The sequence below is a fragment of the Biomphalaria glabrata genome, chromosome 7 (genome assembly GCF_947242115.1).
Source record: "Biomphalaria glabrata chromosome 7, xgBioGlab47.1, whole genome shotgun sequence".
Classification (NCBI taxonomy): Eukaryota; Metazoa; Mollusca; class Gastropoda; family Planorbidae; genus Biomphalaria; species Biomphalaria glabrata.
In genome coordinates this window covers 44,983,755-44,999,316 of record NC_074717.1, presented here as the reverse complement: position 1 = coordinate 44,999,316, position 15,562 = coordinate 44,983,755, and the positions used below count along the sequence as shown (strand labels likewise).

Sequence of the window (15,562 nt, the reverse complement as noted above, 5' to 3'; positions counted from 1 at the left end):
TTTTTTACTTGAGATAGGATTACTCTCAGTGACTTGATTTCTTTTAGTATAATTATAATCCTCATACTTTAAAAAATGAATCTAAAAATGTATTTCAATCATTGATATAATGTAAATTATTAACTGATAGCTTTAGAATTGATTTTTTTTTTTAGTTAGAGTGGAGTAGATTAAAAATTCAATGACCACAACGTGACCACATAATGGCAATCATAATATTGATCTGTCTATTTTAAGACAATGTTGTCTATTAGTGTTTGTTCTTCAAATTGATCCCTTTGCAAGTATTTACAAAAATACTTTGTATATCTTGTGTTGATTAGAGAAAGACGGAGCAAGTTTAATATAACATGGAATGATAATGGCACAGTCAGCTATAGACAGAATCGAATCTACAGCTTTGTTCCAAAGATGTCCCCTTGCAAGGAATCAGACATTATTACCACTTTGAACCCCATTGTTGCTGTAAGTAATACAACAGGAGACTAGACTTAGTTTGATCACACTAGATTGTCTCTTTCATTGCAGTTGTTACTATCATATGCACACTTAAAGTAGTATTTTATGTATAATTAGTAAATTATAGGGGGGAAAAAGTTTTACAAAGGGGCTTAATGTATTAATCTCTTAAATGTTTTCAACTGTATAAGGATAAAACCCATTGGTCAGTCTATGTAGGAGCTGTGGGTTTTAAATAGTGTTGTCATATATGTCATAATGGTGTTTTTTTTCCTGTTTCTCTTATGTTTATTTATTTATAACCCTAAGCCAGTGCATTTCATTATGTCAGCAAGGCCACCAAAGCATGTTGCCTATACTTAGCAACTAAATCCTCCTCCCCCCCCCCACCTTATCTTATATAATACAGACGTTACTTAAAAAAAAAGAAGATGATTATTTCCTATGCGTCATGCATTTAGTCATGCACCTTCACCATAAAGCCCTTTCCAAACCAAAGAGTCCTGGGTTCAAATCTCAGTGAAGACTGGGATTATGAATTTTTGGGATATTTAGGACCCGCTAGTCCACACAACATTAGCTGGTGAAAGTAAAGGCAGTTGGTCATTGTGCTGGCCACATCATACCCTTGTTAAGTTGTTAACTGTAGGCCATAAAAACAAATGATCTTTACATCATCTGCCCTATAGATTGACCTGTAGATTGCAGGGTCTGAAAGGCGTACTATATTTTTTGTGTATATATGAGATATGAATGCCTGGTCGTGCGGTTTGTGCGCTGGACTGTCGTTCGGATTTATCGACGGTCGAGTGTTCAAACCCTGCCCGCTCCCATCCCCCGTCGTCCAGCGGGAGGTTTGGACTAGGAAGTAAACTATCTTCAACTCTGAAGGAACATCCGAAACATGTAAAACATTTTACAAACATTTACAAAAACATTTTCTGTTTTAGTTGTGCAGTTCAAATAAATCTTAACACCCTGTTTGTAATGAAAAAATGTGTTTCTGTAATGTGCAAGGCAAATAAAGGGATTGTTTCTGCAATTTGTAAGGTGAAAAAAGCAAAAAAAGTTTGGATAAAGCTCAAATACTATTGTTCTTATTAAAGGTTTTTATAGTCAACTTCTAGTTTATAACTGATTTTCTTTTCTTCAGGTATTGACTCACAATTTGAAGTGGATGCCATCGCTTGTTAAAAAGTTAGTCTCCTATGGCTTGAAAGAAACGGGTGAAGATTTGTTCATAACACGTTCAGTCAAAGAACTCTTGTGGGGATATGATGATCCAGCTCTGCTCTTTTTACAATCTTTGATGCCGTCTGCTGTCAAGTCTGCAACGACTGGATATTTTATTCAGGTGCGTCTGTTTAATTTAAATCATTTATAATCTTTGATCCCTTCTTCGGACAAGTCGGCAGCCCCTAGATATTTTTGTCAGGTAAGTAGGTGTGTAAGTATTTGGTTTTCACATTTTTTCTGGTCCCCACCAACACTCAGTAAAATGTCTCTCCAATTAGACCAGGGGTTCTCAACCTGTGGGTCGCGACCCCCCCTTGGGGGTCGATTGACGATTTGCCAGGGGTCTCTAAGACCATTGAAAATATGGATGGTTATTGTCTATTTTTCTTTTGCTGTATGTGTGTGTGTTTAGGGGGGGGTCGCGGCAGAGTGGGGGATTGTAAAAAAGGGGTCGCCGAGCATAAAAGGTTGAGAACCGCTGAATTAGACAGAGCTGTGAATCAAATCATGAAACATGTAACTCTATTATTTTGAGTGTTATAATAGATTTTGGCCCACAGAGAAGGCCCGAGGTTTGTAAAAAAAAAAAAGAGGGGGGCAGAGAGGGGGACTACATAAATAACTCCTAGAACTACAAGGATATTTTCAGATCATAGGGTGCAGATTAACAATTTAAATATTTATACTTAACAGAAAAATTTAACAGATGATGGTTTGTATACCATCCATACTGGAGCTATAGACAGTGACCTGGTGGGCAAAGTATCAAGGCACAATGGACAAAGGTTGGACTCCTTATTTTAGTTTTTTCAATATTTTTGTGTGCATTCTTGTTGACCTCACAATCGAAAACTATATTGCTTTGAGTGACATTGTGAACCAGTATCCTCTCTTCAGGCTAGAATCTTATCTTATATAATACAGACGTTACTTCAAAAGAGAAGATGATTACGTCCTACGCATCATGCATTCAGTCATGCATATTAACCAATGACTTAAACTCTGCCAAGTCACTGGTTTTTCCTGGCTAGCTCAGGCAACCCATTCCATGCTCTAATAGCACTAGGGAAGAAGGAGTATTTGTACAAATTTGTCCTAGCATATTTAAATGTGATTGTCAAGTTGATCTTACTGAAAAAGTTATTTCCGTACAAACTAAATCCATATGGACTTCAATTACGAAGACAATGAGCTGATAGTGTTGGATTGTATCATGTAAATTAGGGAAGAAGTTTTTACTTATAATTAGTGAAATGACATGGAGAGTTTTTTTTTAATATGTTTTTTTTTTACTCAAAAAGTCCATTTTCATGGGGTAATGTTATTACTTCATTGATGCAATGTTTTAATTATGCTTTTTTTGGGGGGGAAGGGTGTTCCTTAGAAAATTAGTATCTTTTAAGGAAAAGAAGTAATCTTTTATTTTTGAGCATTTCAAGCAGTAATAATGCATTACCAGATGGCTGTCTGGTTGTGTGGTATGTGTCCAGACTGTCGTCTTGATGGTCTCAGGTTCAGACCCTGGCAACCACCATCCCCATCCATCCTGCGTTTGTTTTGGGCTAGGTTGTAATAATTTTTAATTTTGAAGGAACATTTGAAACATGTAAAGCATTTAAAAGAAAAGCAGGCATTCGGTTAGTCATATGTCTATGTCTTCATTCAGATCCGTTGAATATCATTTATAAACCTTTTACTAGTCTGTCCTCATCGTATCCTAAGACTGTGGAGAACACCAACATGGCTTTACTTACTTCATCTTTTTAATTGAAGATTAACTACTAATTCTAAATTGGACAAAATATTCATTAAATAGTGTTTATTGTAGAGGTGTGGCTATGTGTACTTATATGTGAGATCTAATTTAACTTTTAATGTTGTGCAGTGTCCTTGATGTCTGGTCTACACCATGGGCTAATATGATCAATGGGACGGGTAGGTAGTTTTAATTAATTTTTTTTTTACTTTTGTCATATGTTTTGGAGTGATTTTTTTTAAAGACATTTCTATTAAAACTATTGTCCAAAATAATTTTGACTCTTCTTTGTGATTGATGTATTTACCCAGGCTATTTTCTCATTGTTTTAATAAAAGATCAATGTTTAGATTAAAGGTTTGGGTAATGCTAGGTATAGTCTTGAAGTTAGTTCTTGGTCTGCAATAAAATTGATTACCTTTTGCTCTTGCTTATATTCTATTGCTGACTTTTTCTTGGTAGTTTCTGAAGTTTAAAGTCTAGTTTTTTTTTCTCTCACATTTCATTAGTTTTCTGTTTTTTTGTTCTGACTTATTTCCCTTCCATCCATAGATGGTTCCGTGAACTCCCCATTGAATTTTGATAGAGAAATCATTGAAATCTTTGTGTCTGATATGTGCAGGTAGGATTAGGTTCTATTTTAAATTAACTTTTTATATTTTTTTACACTTTAGATAAATTACACATAATTTTGATAGACTAAAAAGTTTAGCTTGCTAAGACTTAGCAAAAATTCATTTGTCTGACATTTGTACCTTTTTTTTTATATCCTTTCTGTCTTTATCTTTTTTCAAAATAATTACCAGTGCCAAGAGAAATTTTGTTTTTGCAAAATTAAGTTTGTACTATGACACACTTGCAATATGTTGGGATATTACAAAAAAGTTGTTTTTTTTTTTGTAGAGAAATTGTTCAGAATGTACTTTGTAGATGCTGATGGTCTCTGGACCAAATCCTGATCACATGGCTTAATACAGTTGGGCTAATAGTTGGTCACTTGCTGCTTGTGTCTGGTCATTTGGTTGTTACGTTATTCACCACTGTCAGCTCTTGTTCAACAAAGGGATATGGACTTACTATGCAAGGTTTACTTTTCAGGTCTATAAGTGCTGTTTATAAAACGGATGTCAAACTGCCACAAGGCATCAAACTTCAACGCTTTGAATGGGACGAAAGCATCATGATGAATGCCTCGTTGAATGAAGACAACATTGGCTACTGTGTTCCACAGTCTCTTTGTTTACCTAGTGGCCTGTTGAACATGACAATGTGTCGAAAGGCAGGTAAAAGATGGGATAGAAAGTATTGATGGGATAGAAAGTATTGATAGAATAGAAAGTATTGATGGAAAAAAAAGTATTTATGGAATAGAAAGTATTGATGGAATAAAAAGTATTGATGGAGTAGAAAGTATTGATGGAGTAGAAAGTATTGATGGGATAGAAAGTATTGATGGAAAAAAAAGTATTTATGGAATAGAAAGTATTGATGGAATAAAAAGTATTGATGGAGTAGAAAGTATTGATGGAGTAGAAAGTATTGATGGAGTAGAAAGTATTGATGGGATAGAAAGTATTGATGGAGTAGAAAGTATTGATGGGATAGAAAGTATTTATGGAATAAAAAGTATTGATGGAGTAGAAAGTATTGATGGAGTAGAAAGTATTGATGGAAAAGAAAGTATTTATGGAATAGAAAGTATTTATGGAATAGAAAGTATTGATGGAATAGAAAGTATTTATGGAATAGAAAGTATTTATGGAATAGAAAGTATTTATGGAATAGAAAGTATTGATGGAATAGAAAGTATTTATGGAATAGAAAGTATTGATGGGATAGAAAGTATTGATGGAAAAGAAAGTATTTATGGAATAGAAAGTATTTATGGAATAGAAAGTATTGATGGAGTAGAAAGTATTTATGGAATAGAAAGTATTTATGGAATAGAAAGTATTGATGGAAAAGAAAGTATTTATGGAATAGAAAGTATTTATGGAATAGAAAGTATTTATGGAATAGAAAGTATTGATGGAAAAGAAAGTATTTATGGAATAGAAAGTATTGATGGAAAAGAAAGTATTTATGGAATAGAAAGTATTTATGGAATAGAAAGTATTGATGGAATAGAAAGTATTTATGGAATAGAAAGTATTGATGGAGTAGAAAGTATTGATGGGATAGAAAGTATTGATGGAAAAGAAAGTATTTATGGAATAGAAAGTATTGATGGAATAAAAAGTATTGATGGAGTAGAAAGTATTGATGGAATAGAAAGTATTGATGGAGTAGAAAGTATTTATGGAATAGAAAGTATTTATGGAATAGAAAGTATTGATGGAAAAGAAAGTATTTATGGAATAGAAAGTATTTATGGAATAGAAAGTATTTATGGAATAGAAAGTATTGATGGAAAAGAAAGTATTTATGGAATAGAAAGTATTGATGGAAAAGAAAGTATTTATGGAATAGAAAGTATTTATGGAATAGAAAGTATTGATGGAATAGAAAGTATTTATGGAATAGAAAGTATTGATGGAGTAGAAAGTATTGATGGGATAGAAAGTATTGATGGAAAAGAAAGTATTTATGGAATAGAAAGTATTGATGGAATAAAAAGTATTGATGGAGTAGAAAGTATTGATGGAGTAGAAAGTATTGATGGAGTAGAAAGTATTGATGGGATAGAAAGTATTGATGGAGTAGAAAGTATTGATGGGATAGAAAGTATTGATGGGATAGAAAGTATTGATGGGATAGAAAGTATTGGTCATGTAGTCCTCATTAAATATCACCATTGCAACAAAACAATTGTTACAAGATCATATCAGTATTAATTAATTAGTTGCATGTCCATTGTGGTTAAAATTTTCTATTTGTTGTAATTAGAGAATGTTACAAATCTATCTTTTTTTTTGAAGTAACCTCTGTAATATAAGATAAGAAATCACATACCCTTGATCTTATTCAGATTCATGTTTCTTTCTAATTGTAAAGATCATATCAATGTATCTAATCAACTCGTTTATATCCAGTTTGTGTTTAATTCATTTAGTTACTTAAGTCAAAGAATTTAGCTATTTATACTTGTGTTAAAACTGGAAAGGACAAGTCCAACTTAAAAAATCATAATTTTAGACATTTCATCCAGTTTGATATTGATTTTGTATTTACAAAAAAAAGCAACTATAATTATATTTGAACAACAATATACTGTTAGAATATTTGGAATATCTTTAGTTCAAAAGTTGATGATTTGAAGTGAATGTCTCTTGTTTGTGTGTGATTGTCTCTTGTTTGTCTTTTGTTTGTGCGTGTACATCTAGTCACAGACTATTACAAGAGTTGAACTTTTGATTCTCTTCTAGCCGGTGGACTTTATCTCCCATTAGTTATTTCATTTCCACACTTCCTGTATGGTGATCCGGAGGTCATTAACAGCTTTGAAGGTTTACATCCAAGTGAACGGGAACATCAGACACTGATTGATGTAGAGCCGGTAAGTCAGATATATATCTTTGTTTTCTGGTGAAACATTTTTTAAAGTACCCGTAGCTTTAGATAATGCGTTAAAAAAACAACTTATTTATATTTATGTTACCTGTTTGAGGCCAGTTGGTAATGCTACTAGGGGGGTTTAAAGTGTGCACCTCAGTCCAAGGCTTAAATGGCTAGAGTCACCTGAGTTACTGGACAACACAGCAATTAAATTAAACATAATAATTATAAAGGTAAAACAAAAAATTAATTTCTTTTAAACCAAAATAAATCTTTATTTGTTTCATAAAAACAAGAATAAATATTTTTTTGTAAACACTACAAACCAACCCCTACTAAAAAACCAAACTAACCACAAAAGAGTAAGTTTCAGCATGCTTTCAAAGTGGTCACAACCAGCTGTTATGGAGCAACAGGCATTGCTTCTAAAGAACACCCACTTTAAAAGTTATTATGTGATCTTTTACTTTGGCCTAATTAGTGGGTACAGCTAAAAATAGTCAACGAGGTGTATGGTGCTTCTAAAGAACACCCACTTTAAAAATTATAATGTGATCTTTTACTTCGGCCTAATTAGTGGGTACAGCTAAAAATAGTCAACGAGGTGTATGGTGCTTCTAAAGAACACCCACTTTAAAAATTATAATGTGATCTTTTACTTCGGCCTAATTAGTGGGTACAGCTAAAAATAGTCAACGAGGTGTATGGTGCTTCTAAAGAACACCCACTTTAAAAATTATAATGTGATCTTTTACTTCGGCCTAATTAGTGGGTACAGCTAAAAATAGTCAACGAGGTGTATGGTGCTTCTAAAGAACACCCACTTTAAAAATTATAATGTGATCTTTTACTTTGGCCTAATTAGTGGGTACAGCTAAAAATAGTCAACGAGGTGTATGGTGCTTCTAAAGAACACCCACTTTAAAAATTATAATGTGATCTTTTACTTCGGCCTAATTAGTGGGTACAGCTAAAAATAGTCAACGAGGTGTATGGTTAACAACAGTCCCATTGCGATCTATTAAAAATGAGTTCCTGAGTGACTTTTAGCTAGACTTTTGTTATTTAGATTAACAGGACAGTATTTTAAGGTGTGCAGACACAATTGTCCACTGGTATATTTCCTAGGCTATTAAATAAACTCTAGGTATATAGTTATACTAATGTATGTAAAATAAGACTTTACAAAGTCCCTGGGAAAGATGTATAGAAATAAGTTGATTCACATTAACTTCTCAACCAAAATTTGTCTCTAAGTTACACTCCAAAATAGTGAAATATGACAAATACATACTTACATAACATAACATTTATATGTATGGATGGCTCCCTGGTCGTGAGGTTTGCGCACTGGACTGTCATTTGGATTTATCGATGGTCCCAGGTTAAGACCCTGCCCGCTCCCATCCCCTGCCCGCTCCCATCCCCCGTCGTCCTGCAGAGGTTTGGACTAGGAAGTAAACTATCTTCAACTCTGAAGGAACATCCGAAACATGGAAAAACAAACAAACAAACATAAGGCAAATTAAAGTCTATTAGGAATATAAAAAAAACTTCTCAAGTCACTGGCTTCATGCCTGAGTCAGCTAGGAAAACCAATGACTTGGCAGAATTTAAGTCATTGATTAACATGCATGACCAGGTTGACCTACAAACATCTTCTTTTTTGAAGTAACATCTGTATTTAGTTTAGTTTAGATAAGATAACATAACATGTGACCACTTTTAGCCATTCCAAGGTCTCGGCCCCTAACCTCAATGACACATTGCCGCTTTTAGCTGAAATAAGGTCATACCAGGATGAAAATAATCAGTGTCAAAATATACTGCCTGGAAATTATTTCAGACTATATCTATTAGATAATCAAATATATATCAAATACACAAATGTCCTTAGCCCAAAGATCTACAGAGAAGGGCTCACCTGCTAAATATAAAAAATTACTTTTTAGAGTTTCACTTAAGTAATTGTTTCCACAAAACAACACTTTTAAAATATTTCTTAATAATTTTTTATATTTATCTAATACATAATAAAGATATTCTACTGTATAATAGTTTTTTTAATAAAAAAAAATTAACAATAGCCTTTGACACATACATTGTGTTTTTCTTATTGTTTGAAATCATAGTTGCTACATTCTGTAATGTTTGTAATGGGCTATTCTTTCATTAAAATTAGTGTATAAAAATGTATTTGTTAAGATGTTTTTTTTTGTCATATCTTAGTAATATTGTGTGTATTAAATAGCTTTATATTATTTCTTTTGGTTTAAGTGGACTGGTCTTGTTCTACGAGCAACAAGCAAGCTCCAGATCAATATGTACATAGAACAAGTTCCTGATATAGAGTAAGTAGTATTAGTCAGATAAGATCTGTGTACAAGTTCTAGTTAGATTTGATCTGTGTACAAGTTCTAGTCAGACATGATCTGTGTACAAGTTCTAGTCAGATTTGATCTGTGTACAAGTTCTAGTCAGACATGATCTGTGTACAAGTTCTAGTTAGATTTGATCTGTGTACAAGTTATAGTTAGATTTGATCTGTGTACAAGTTCTAGTTAGATTTGATCTGTGTACAAGTTCTAGTCAGACTTGATCTGTGTACAAGTTCTAGTTAGATTTGATCTGTGTACAAGTTCTAGTTAGATTTGATCTGTGTACAAGTTCTAGTTAGATTTGATCTGTGTACAAGTTCTAGTCAGACATGATCTGTGTACAAGTTCTAGTTAGATTTGATCTGTGTACAAGTTCTAGTCAGACATGATCTGTGTACAAGTTCTAGTCAGACATGATCTGTGTACAAGTTCTAGTCAGATATGATATGTGTACAAGTTCTAGTTAGATTTGATCTGTGTACAAGTTCTAGTTAGACATGATCTATGTACAAGTTCTAGTTAGACATGATCTATGTACAAGTTCTAGTTAGACATGATCTGTGTACAAGTTCTAGTTAGATTTGATCTATGTACAAGTTCTAGTCAGACATGATCTGTGTACAAGTTCTAGTTAGATTTGATCTGTGTACAAGTTCTAGTCAGATATGATCTGTGTACAAGTTCTAGTTAGATTTGATCTGTGTACAAGTTCTAGTTAGATAAGATCTGTGTACAAGTTCTAGTTAGATAAGATCTGTGTACAAGTTCTAGTCAGATATGATCTGTGTACAAGTTCTAGTCAGACATGATCTGTGTACACATTGTAGATTGTTGTAGCAATGGAGAGTGCAAGCAATGGAGAGTGCAAGCAATGGAGAGTGCAAGCAATGGAGAGTGCAAGCAATGGAGAGTGCACTTTTACATTGAATAAGTTTTAAATTGAACATTATCCAATTAGTGCCACATGGTTTTACTTCTGAAGCTTATTTTGAGTATGCTATTGTAAATCTGTAGAGTTGTCTAAAGAAATAAGCTGTACAGCAGAACAATACTTAACTGTATACAGCCTTCCCCTGTTTTTTTGGACAATTGGAATACCACACACATAATCAGTCGACCATCTCTTTCTTGTCTTTGCCAGAATTATCGTCTCTTCCTTTGACAGTCCTGTGTATTGATTGCTGTTGTCCACCCATTGCTTTCTTGATCTGGAATATAAAATTATTTTTTTTTACATATGTGTCTTCATTACTCATTTATAAACTTAATCTATCTGCTGTATCAGATTTTTATTTTATAGTAGTGAATTTCATTCCCAATCAGGCACCCCTGCTACAAGCTACATAATGTAGTTTCCTAGGCTCCTACTAAGTTTTAGGGAGAATACCACTGTTAACTGTTCAATCTTAAAATTCAGATATTTTTTTTACTAAGTTGTTCATGTTTTATCTAACACTAAGTTGTTCATGTTTCATCTAACACTAAGTTGTTCATGTTTTAACTAACACTAAGTTGTTCATGTTTCATCTAACACTAAGTTGTTCATGTCTCATCTAACACTAAGTTGTTCATGTTTCATCTAACACTAAGTTGTTCATGTCTCATCTAACACTAAGTTGTTCATGTCTCATCTAACACTAAGTTGTTCATGTCTCATCTAACACTAAGTTGTTCATGTTTCATCTAACACTAAGTTGTTCATGTCTCATCTAACACTAAGTTGTTCATGTCTCATCTAACACTAAGTTGTTCATGTTTTATCTAACACTAAGTTGTTCATGTTTCATCTAACACTAAGTTGTTCATGTCTCATCTAACACTAAGTTGTTCATGTCTCATCTAACACTAAGTTGTTCATGTTTCATCTAACACTAAGTTGTTCATGTTTCATCTAACACTAAGTTGTTCATGTTTCATCTAACACTAAGTTGTTCATGTCTCATCTAACACTAAGTTGTTCATGTTTCATCTAACACTAAGTTGTTCATGTTTCATCTAACACTAAGTTGTTCATGTTTCATCTAACACTAAGTTGTTCATGTCTCATCTAACACTAAGTTGTTCATGTTTCATCTAACACTAAGTAGTTCATGTCTCATCTAACACTAAGTTGTTCATGTTTTATCTAACACTAAGTTGTTTATGTTTTATCTAACACTAAGTTGTTCATGTTTTATCTAACACTAAGTTGTTCATGTTTCATCTAACACTAAGTTGTTCATGTCTCATCTAACACTAAGTTGTTCATGTTTTAACTAACACTAAGTTATTCATGTTTCACTTCAGACAAACCAGAAATCTCAGGTCATTGTATTTTCCCATTTTTTGGCTTAATGTGGTAAGTTCTGCTTGAATGATATTTAAATGTTTTTACACATGTCTTGACTTATAACTTTGCCTCATTTGTGGAGAAATTGACGACTTAAGGAGCTTTATATCCCAGCATTATTGCTTGAATGTTATAATTTAAACTATGACATGCATGTTACAATGATGTCAACTTTACTCAATAAGCTGTTTATTCTGGATGAAACTAAAGCATTCACTTTACACAATAAGTGCACAATTGATTTGCTTAGGATCTAATCTTATTCTTTTATTTGAAGGATAATAAATAAAAGCTATATTTTATGTCTAGTATATTTTTTAAATGTCTAGATCTTGGAAGTAAGTTTATTGACAGCTAATATTATTGTAATAAATCTTTGTTTCTATATTAGCGTAGTAAATAAGGAATTAATTATTAACTGATTAATTTCAACCACTCAAATTTGAGTAAAAAGAATGTCTTTGGTGTATATGATCTGATAAAGAATATGTATCCATTCCCTAAATATTAGCAATGAATGGGAAATTCAAGCTGAATGTGAATTTGACAAAGAACACATAATCCATTCCCTAAATGTTATCAATTAATGAATTTGACCATTTCACAAATGAAGGGATTAGAGACAGGATTCCTCCAGCTATCAAACCCCATGATGATCTGCTAACTACTGTCAAAAAATGCAAACGAAAACTCTTTGGCCATATCACAAGGTCCTCAGGGCTAGCAAAAACCTTCCTTCAGGGAACAGTACCAGTAAAAAGAAGAGGCAGACAGAGAAGGCGATGGGAAGGCAACATAAACTGTCATTGAAACATATTCTATCAAAAGAAAGAGACAGAGGAAGGAAGAAAAACAGTCAACAGATCTTGTGTGATGCCCCTACAGTCCAACAGACAGATAGGCAAAGGTGAAGATGAATTTGATAAAGAATGCATAATTCATTCCCTAAATATGATCAATTTACAGGAGATTCATGCTGAATATGAATCAAGACATTTTTTACCTTTCAACTGCGTCACATTTCAATGCCACATTTCAGATTGTTTCATTTAGAAAGGCAACATGTTCATGCTTGTTTTTGTTGCTCTCTTTACCCAGAGTTCAGTTGTGGATGATAAAAATGCCAACTTGTTAAAGAAACAATTGTTTAATTCTATGGAGATAGCTGATGGTGTGAAGTATTCTCTTCTGTCTGTGGGACTTTGCCTTGTAATCCTGGCAGCAGTTCTTTATATTCTGGACAAATATGTGAGTACTAGACTTAAGGGCTATACCTAATCAACAATCTTAAAGATTAAATATGTGTCTCTAACTCTTGGAAACTATCCAAAACTGGGGAATTAAAATATTAAATAACGGGTGTTTTCTTGCATTCATTCCCATTCCTATTAAAATGATGAAAACTTAATATAAATAGACTTCTGAGCAAAAAAAATTTTTGATAGTATATTATGTTATGTTTTTTCACTAATTGCAAAAATTGATAGAAAAGAAGAAATACAGGTTATTGAACCTCATTAAATTTCTCCATGGAAAAGTTTTTTTTATGTCATTTGTAATAAAAATATAATTTTAACAGTTTCTGTGACAAAGATAACAATATTCTACTTGATTTTTTTTTTTCAGTTTCAGTATTTTTTACAACCAGAATTCAGCTTTTTTTTTCATAATGGCTTCTGTGATATATACATACATAAATAGACACATATTTTTAACCTTGATCTGTGGTTTGCCCTAGAACACACTGCTTCCTACCACTTGAAAAACAATAATTTTAAAATGAGGTGTTCTCATTTAAGAGCTACTTGTATATATATTTCAGTATATCAACCTCTTATGAGCAATAATAAGTACATTAGGATAAGATTACTTTTTTTTTTACAAAGGATTAGAAAATTACCAAATCCCACGCAATGATTATTATTATCATAGCTTTTATATAGCACACTTTCATGTTTATAGCATGCTCAGAGCACTTTTGGTCCAATCTCAATTGTGGACCAGGAGGGGGTATCTAGGAGTTGGTTTTCCGTGCTGCCTTTAGGCGCTCAGTAAACACAACTCTGCCCGAGTCAGGTGTCGAACCTCGAGCCCCCTTCTAGGTAGCCAAGCCAAGTTCAAGCGCACTTGGCCTCTCGACCACACTTCCCTTGGGTTGAAAGCTTTTGTTTAATATTTTGCCTAATTTTCAATTGAACTTTCTACTTGATTTGACCAGAAACATCACGACAGAGAAGAGACATCTCATCATGAACAGGAAGCTGCTGAACTGTGTCTAAAGGGTCAAGGTTTTAGAAAAGATGAAGACTTTACTTTCTGTGATCCAAAGACAGAGAAACTACAATTAGAAAAGAGTCATCAGATAATGAGCACATCTTCCAAACAAAGCTCAATTGAGACGCCAGAGGAGCAGACGCAATTGATGACCTCAGAGATTGAGAAGGGAGACAACCCAAACACCTCACCCTGATAGCAACAATTTGTTTGAAAGCAAAAGTCTGTGATTCATTGTCATTTTTTTCATTAGCTATCAAAACTATTCTAACTGTTGAATATGTAAAAAGTGTTAAAAGAGATTAAATAACTGTCACATGACATCCATTCCGCCCAATCTTATAATAAACTAGGATAGCTACCAAATGTAATCTTTGCATAAGGTGTATGAACTGGATTTGAATCTTTTGCTTTAATGTAATTTATAAATAACTTTACAATTGTTTTGATTCCTACAAATATTATCACTAGAATTGAAGGCAGTGTTCTTGAATTAATTTGGAACAACATTTTTTTTTTGTTTTGTTTTGCAATGATCATTAAAGCTATAAGATCTTAAATTATGTTTGAAAGGGGACATATTGCATCTTTTGAGTTTTGAAGAAAAGTTACTGCTTCAGACTTAAAGTAAAAAAAATTGTGTTGCCTCTTCTGGACTGTTAAATGTTCAGGAGAAATGTTCAGGTCTATCTCATCTCTTTTAAAAAACAAATAATGAAACTCATCTCCTGGAACAGTTTATTGATGTCATGAAGTTTGTGCCATAAAGAGATGAAAGAATGTGTTTTGCATTTTTTAATAAGTTGTTGTTTTTTTTAACAAATATTTGGAATTTGTTTGTGCATGCCAGTTATCTTACATATCAGATTAGCCTCAATGACCTTGTGTTCTATTTTGTTTTGTGCTTTTTTTTTTTTCATAAATCTTTAACCATTCCGAAATTTTAAATATTGGAAAATAAATGATATAGTTCATCCATCGTGGTTGGATGATGACCACTTTGTCATCCAGGGGGCTGAGGGCTTTGCACTGGGGTTTTATGCCTCCTCATGTGGCTGGTGAGACCTATGTGAGCCCGGAATGTTCGGCCGCACACTGGGCAGGTTATTCCAGCTGGAGCTAGTGTCGTTTGTCTTGCTTTTCTTTTCTGCCGTTTTTCTTCTGCCAGCGTTGTTCTTTTTTCCTCAGCAACCTGTGCGCCAGTTTTCACAGCGCGACGCCATGATGCTCTGTCATGTGCCTCTGTCTCCCAGGTGCCAGGGTCTATGCCGAAATTTTAAATAATGGAAAATAAATGATAGTTGTACACAATCAATACCTGGAGTTATGCTCAACAAATTGCCAAGTACCTCATTGATTTATTGATACCATGCGGTTTGTATTGTAAAATATGACATTCTTGTTGAATGGAATCTTTGAAATACTTTATTACCATGTCCTGTATTATTGTATTGATTTGTTGAAGTATTTGACAGTTTAGTAGATTGAAGAGTTTCTTGTTTAAATGAGTTACTTCAAAGTTATTTGAAGTTACTTTTACATTTGTTGTTATTGTTTTATTGATGACTTGAATGGAGACTACTAGTAGAGAGATTATCTGTGTGCTTTGATGATTGACTTGCAGGTGATCCAGTA

The 15,562-nt window shown here is 33.2% G+C and overlaps 1 protein-coding gene across 6 annotated transcripts in view; it reads left to right on the top strand.

Annotated features, from left to right (window-relative positions):
* Positions 1-15,562, top strand: part of LOC106069810 (lysosome membrane protein 2-like) — a 20,590-nt gene extending 5,028 nt beyond the window's left edge. For all 6 annotated transcript variants that reach the window (XM_056035722.1, XM_056035721.1, XM_056035725.1 and 3 more), the window contains 11 exons: positions 324-465; positions 1,613-1,813; positions 2,389-2,480; positions 3,581-3,630; positions 4,004-4,073; positions 4,550-4,734; positions 6,817-6,947; positions 9,224-9,297; positions 11,611-11,662; positions 12,752-12,901; positions 13,872-15,562. In XM_056035722.1, the coding sequence (XP_055891697.1) occupies positions 324-465; positions 1,613-1,813; positions 2,389-2,480; positions 3,581-3,630; positions 4,004-4,073; positions 4,550-4,734; positions 6,817-6,947; positions 9,224-9,297; positions 11,611-11,662; positions 12,752-12,901; positions 13,872-14,123 (1,399 nt within the window). In that variant the 3' untranslated portion in view covers positions 14,124-15,562. The remainder of the gene's footprint in view (positions 1-323; positions 466-1,612; positions 1,814-2,388; positions 2,481-3,580; positions 3,631-4,003; positions 4,074-4,549; positions 4,735-6,816; positions 6,948-9,223; positions 9,298-11,610; positions 11,663-12,751; positions 12,902-13,871) is intronic.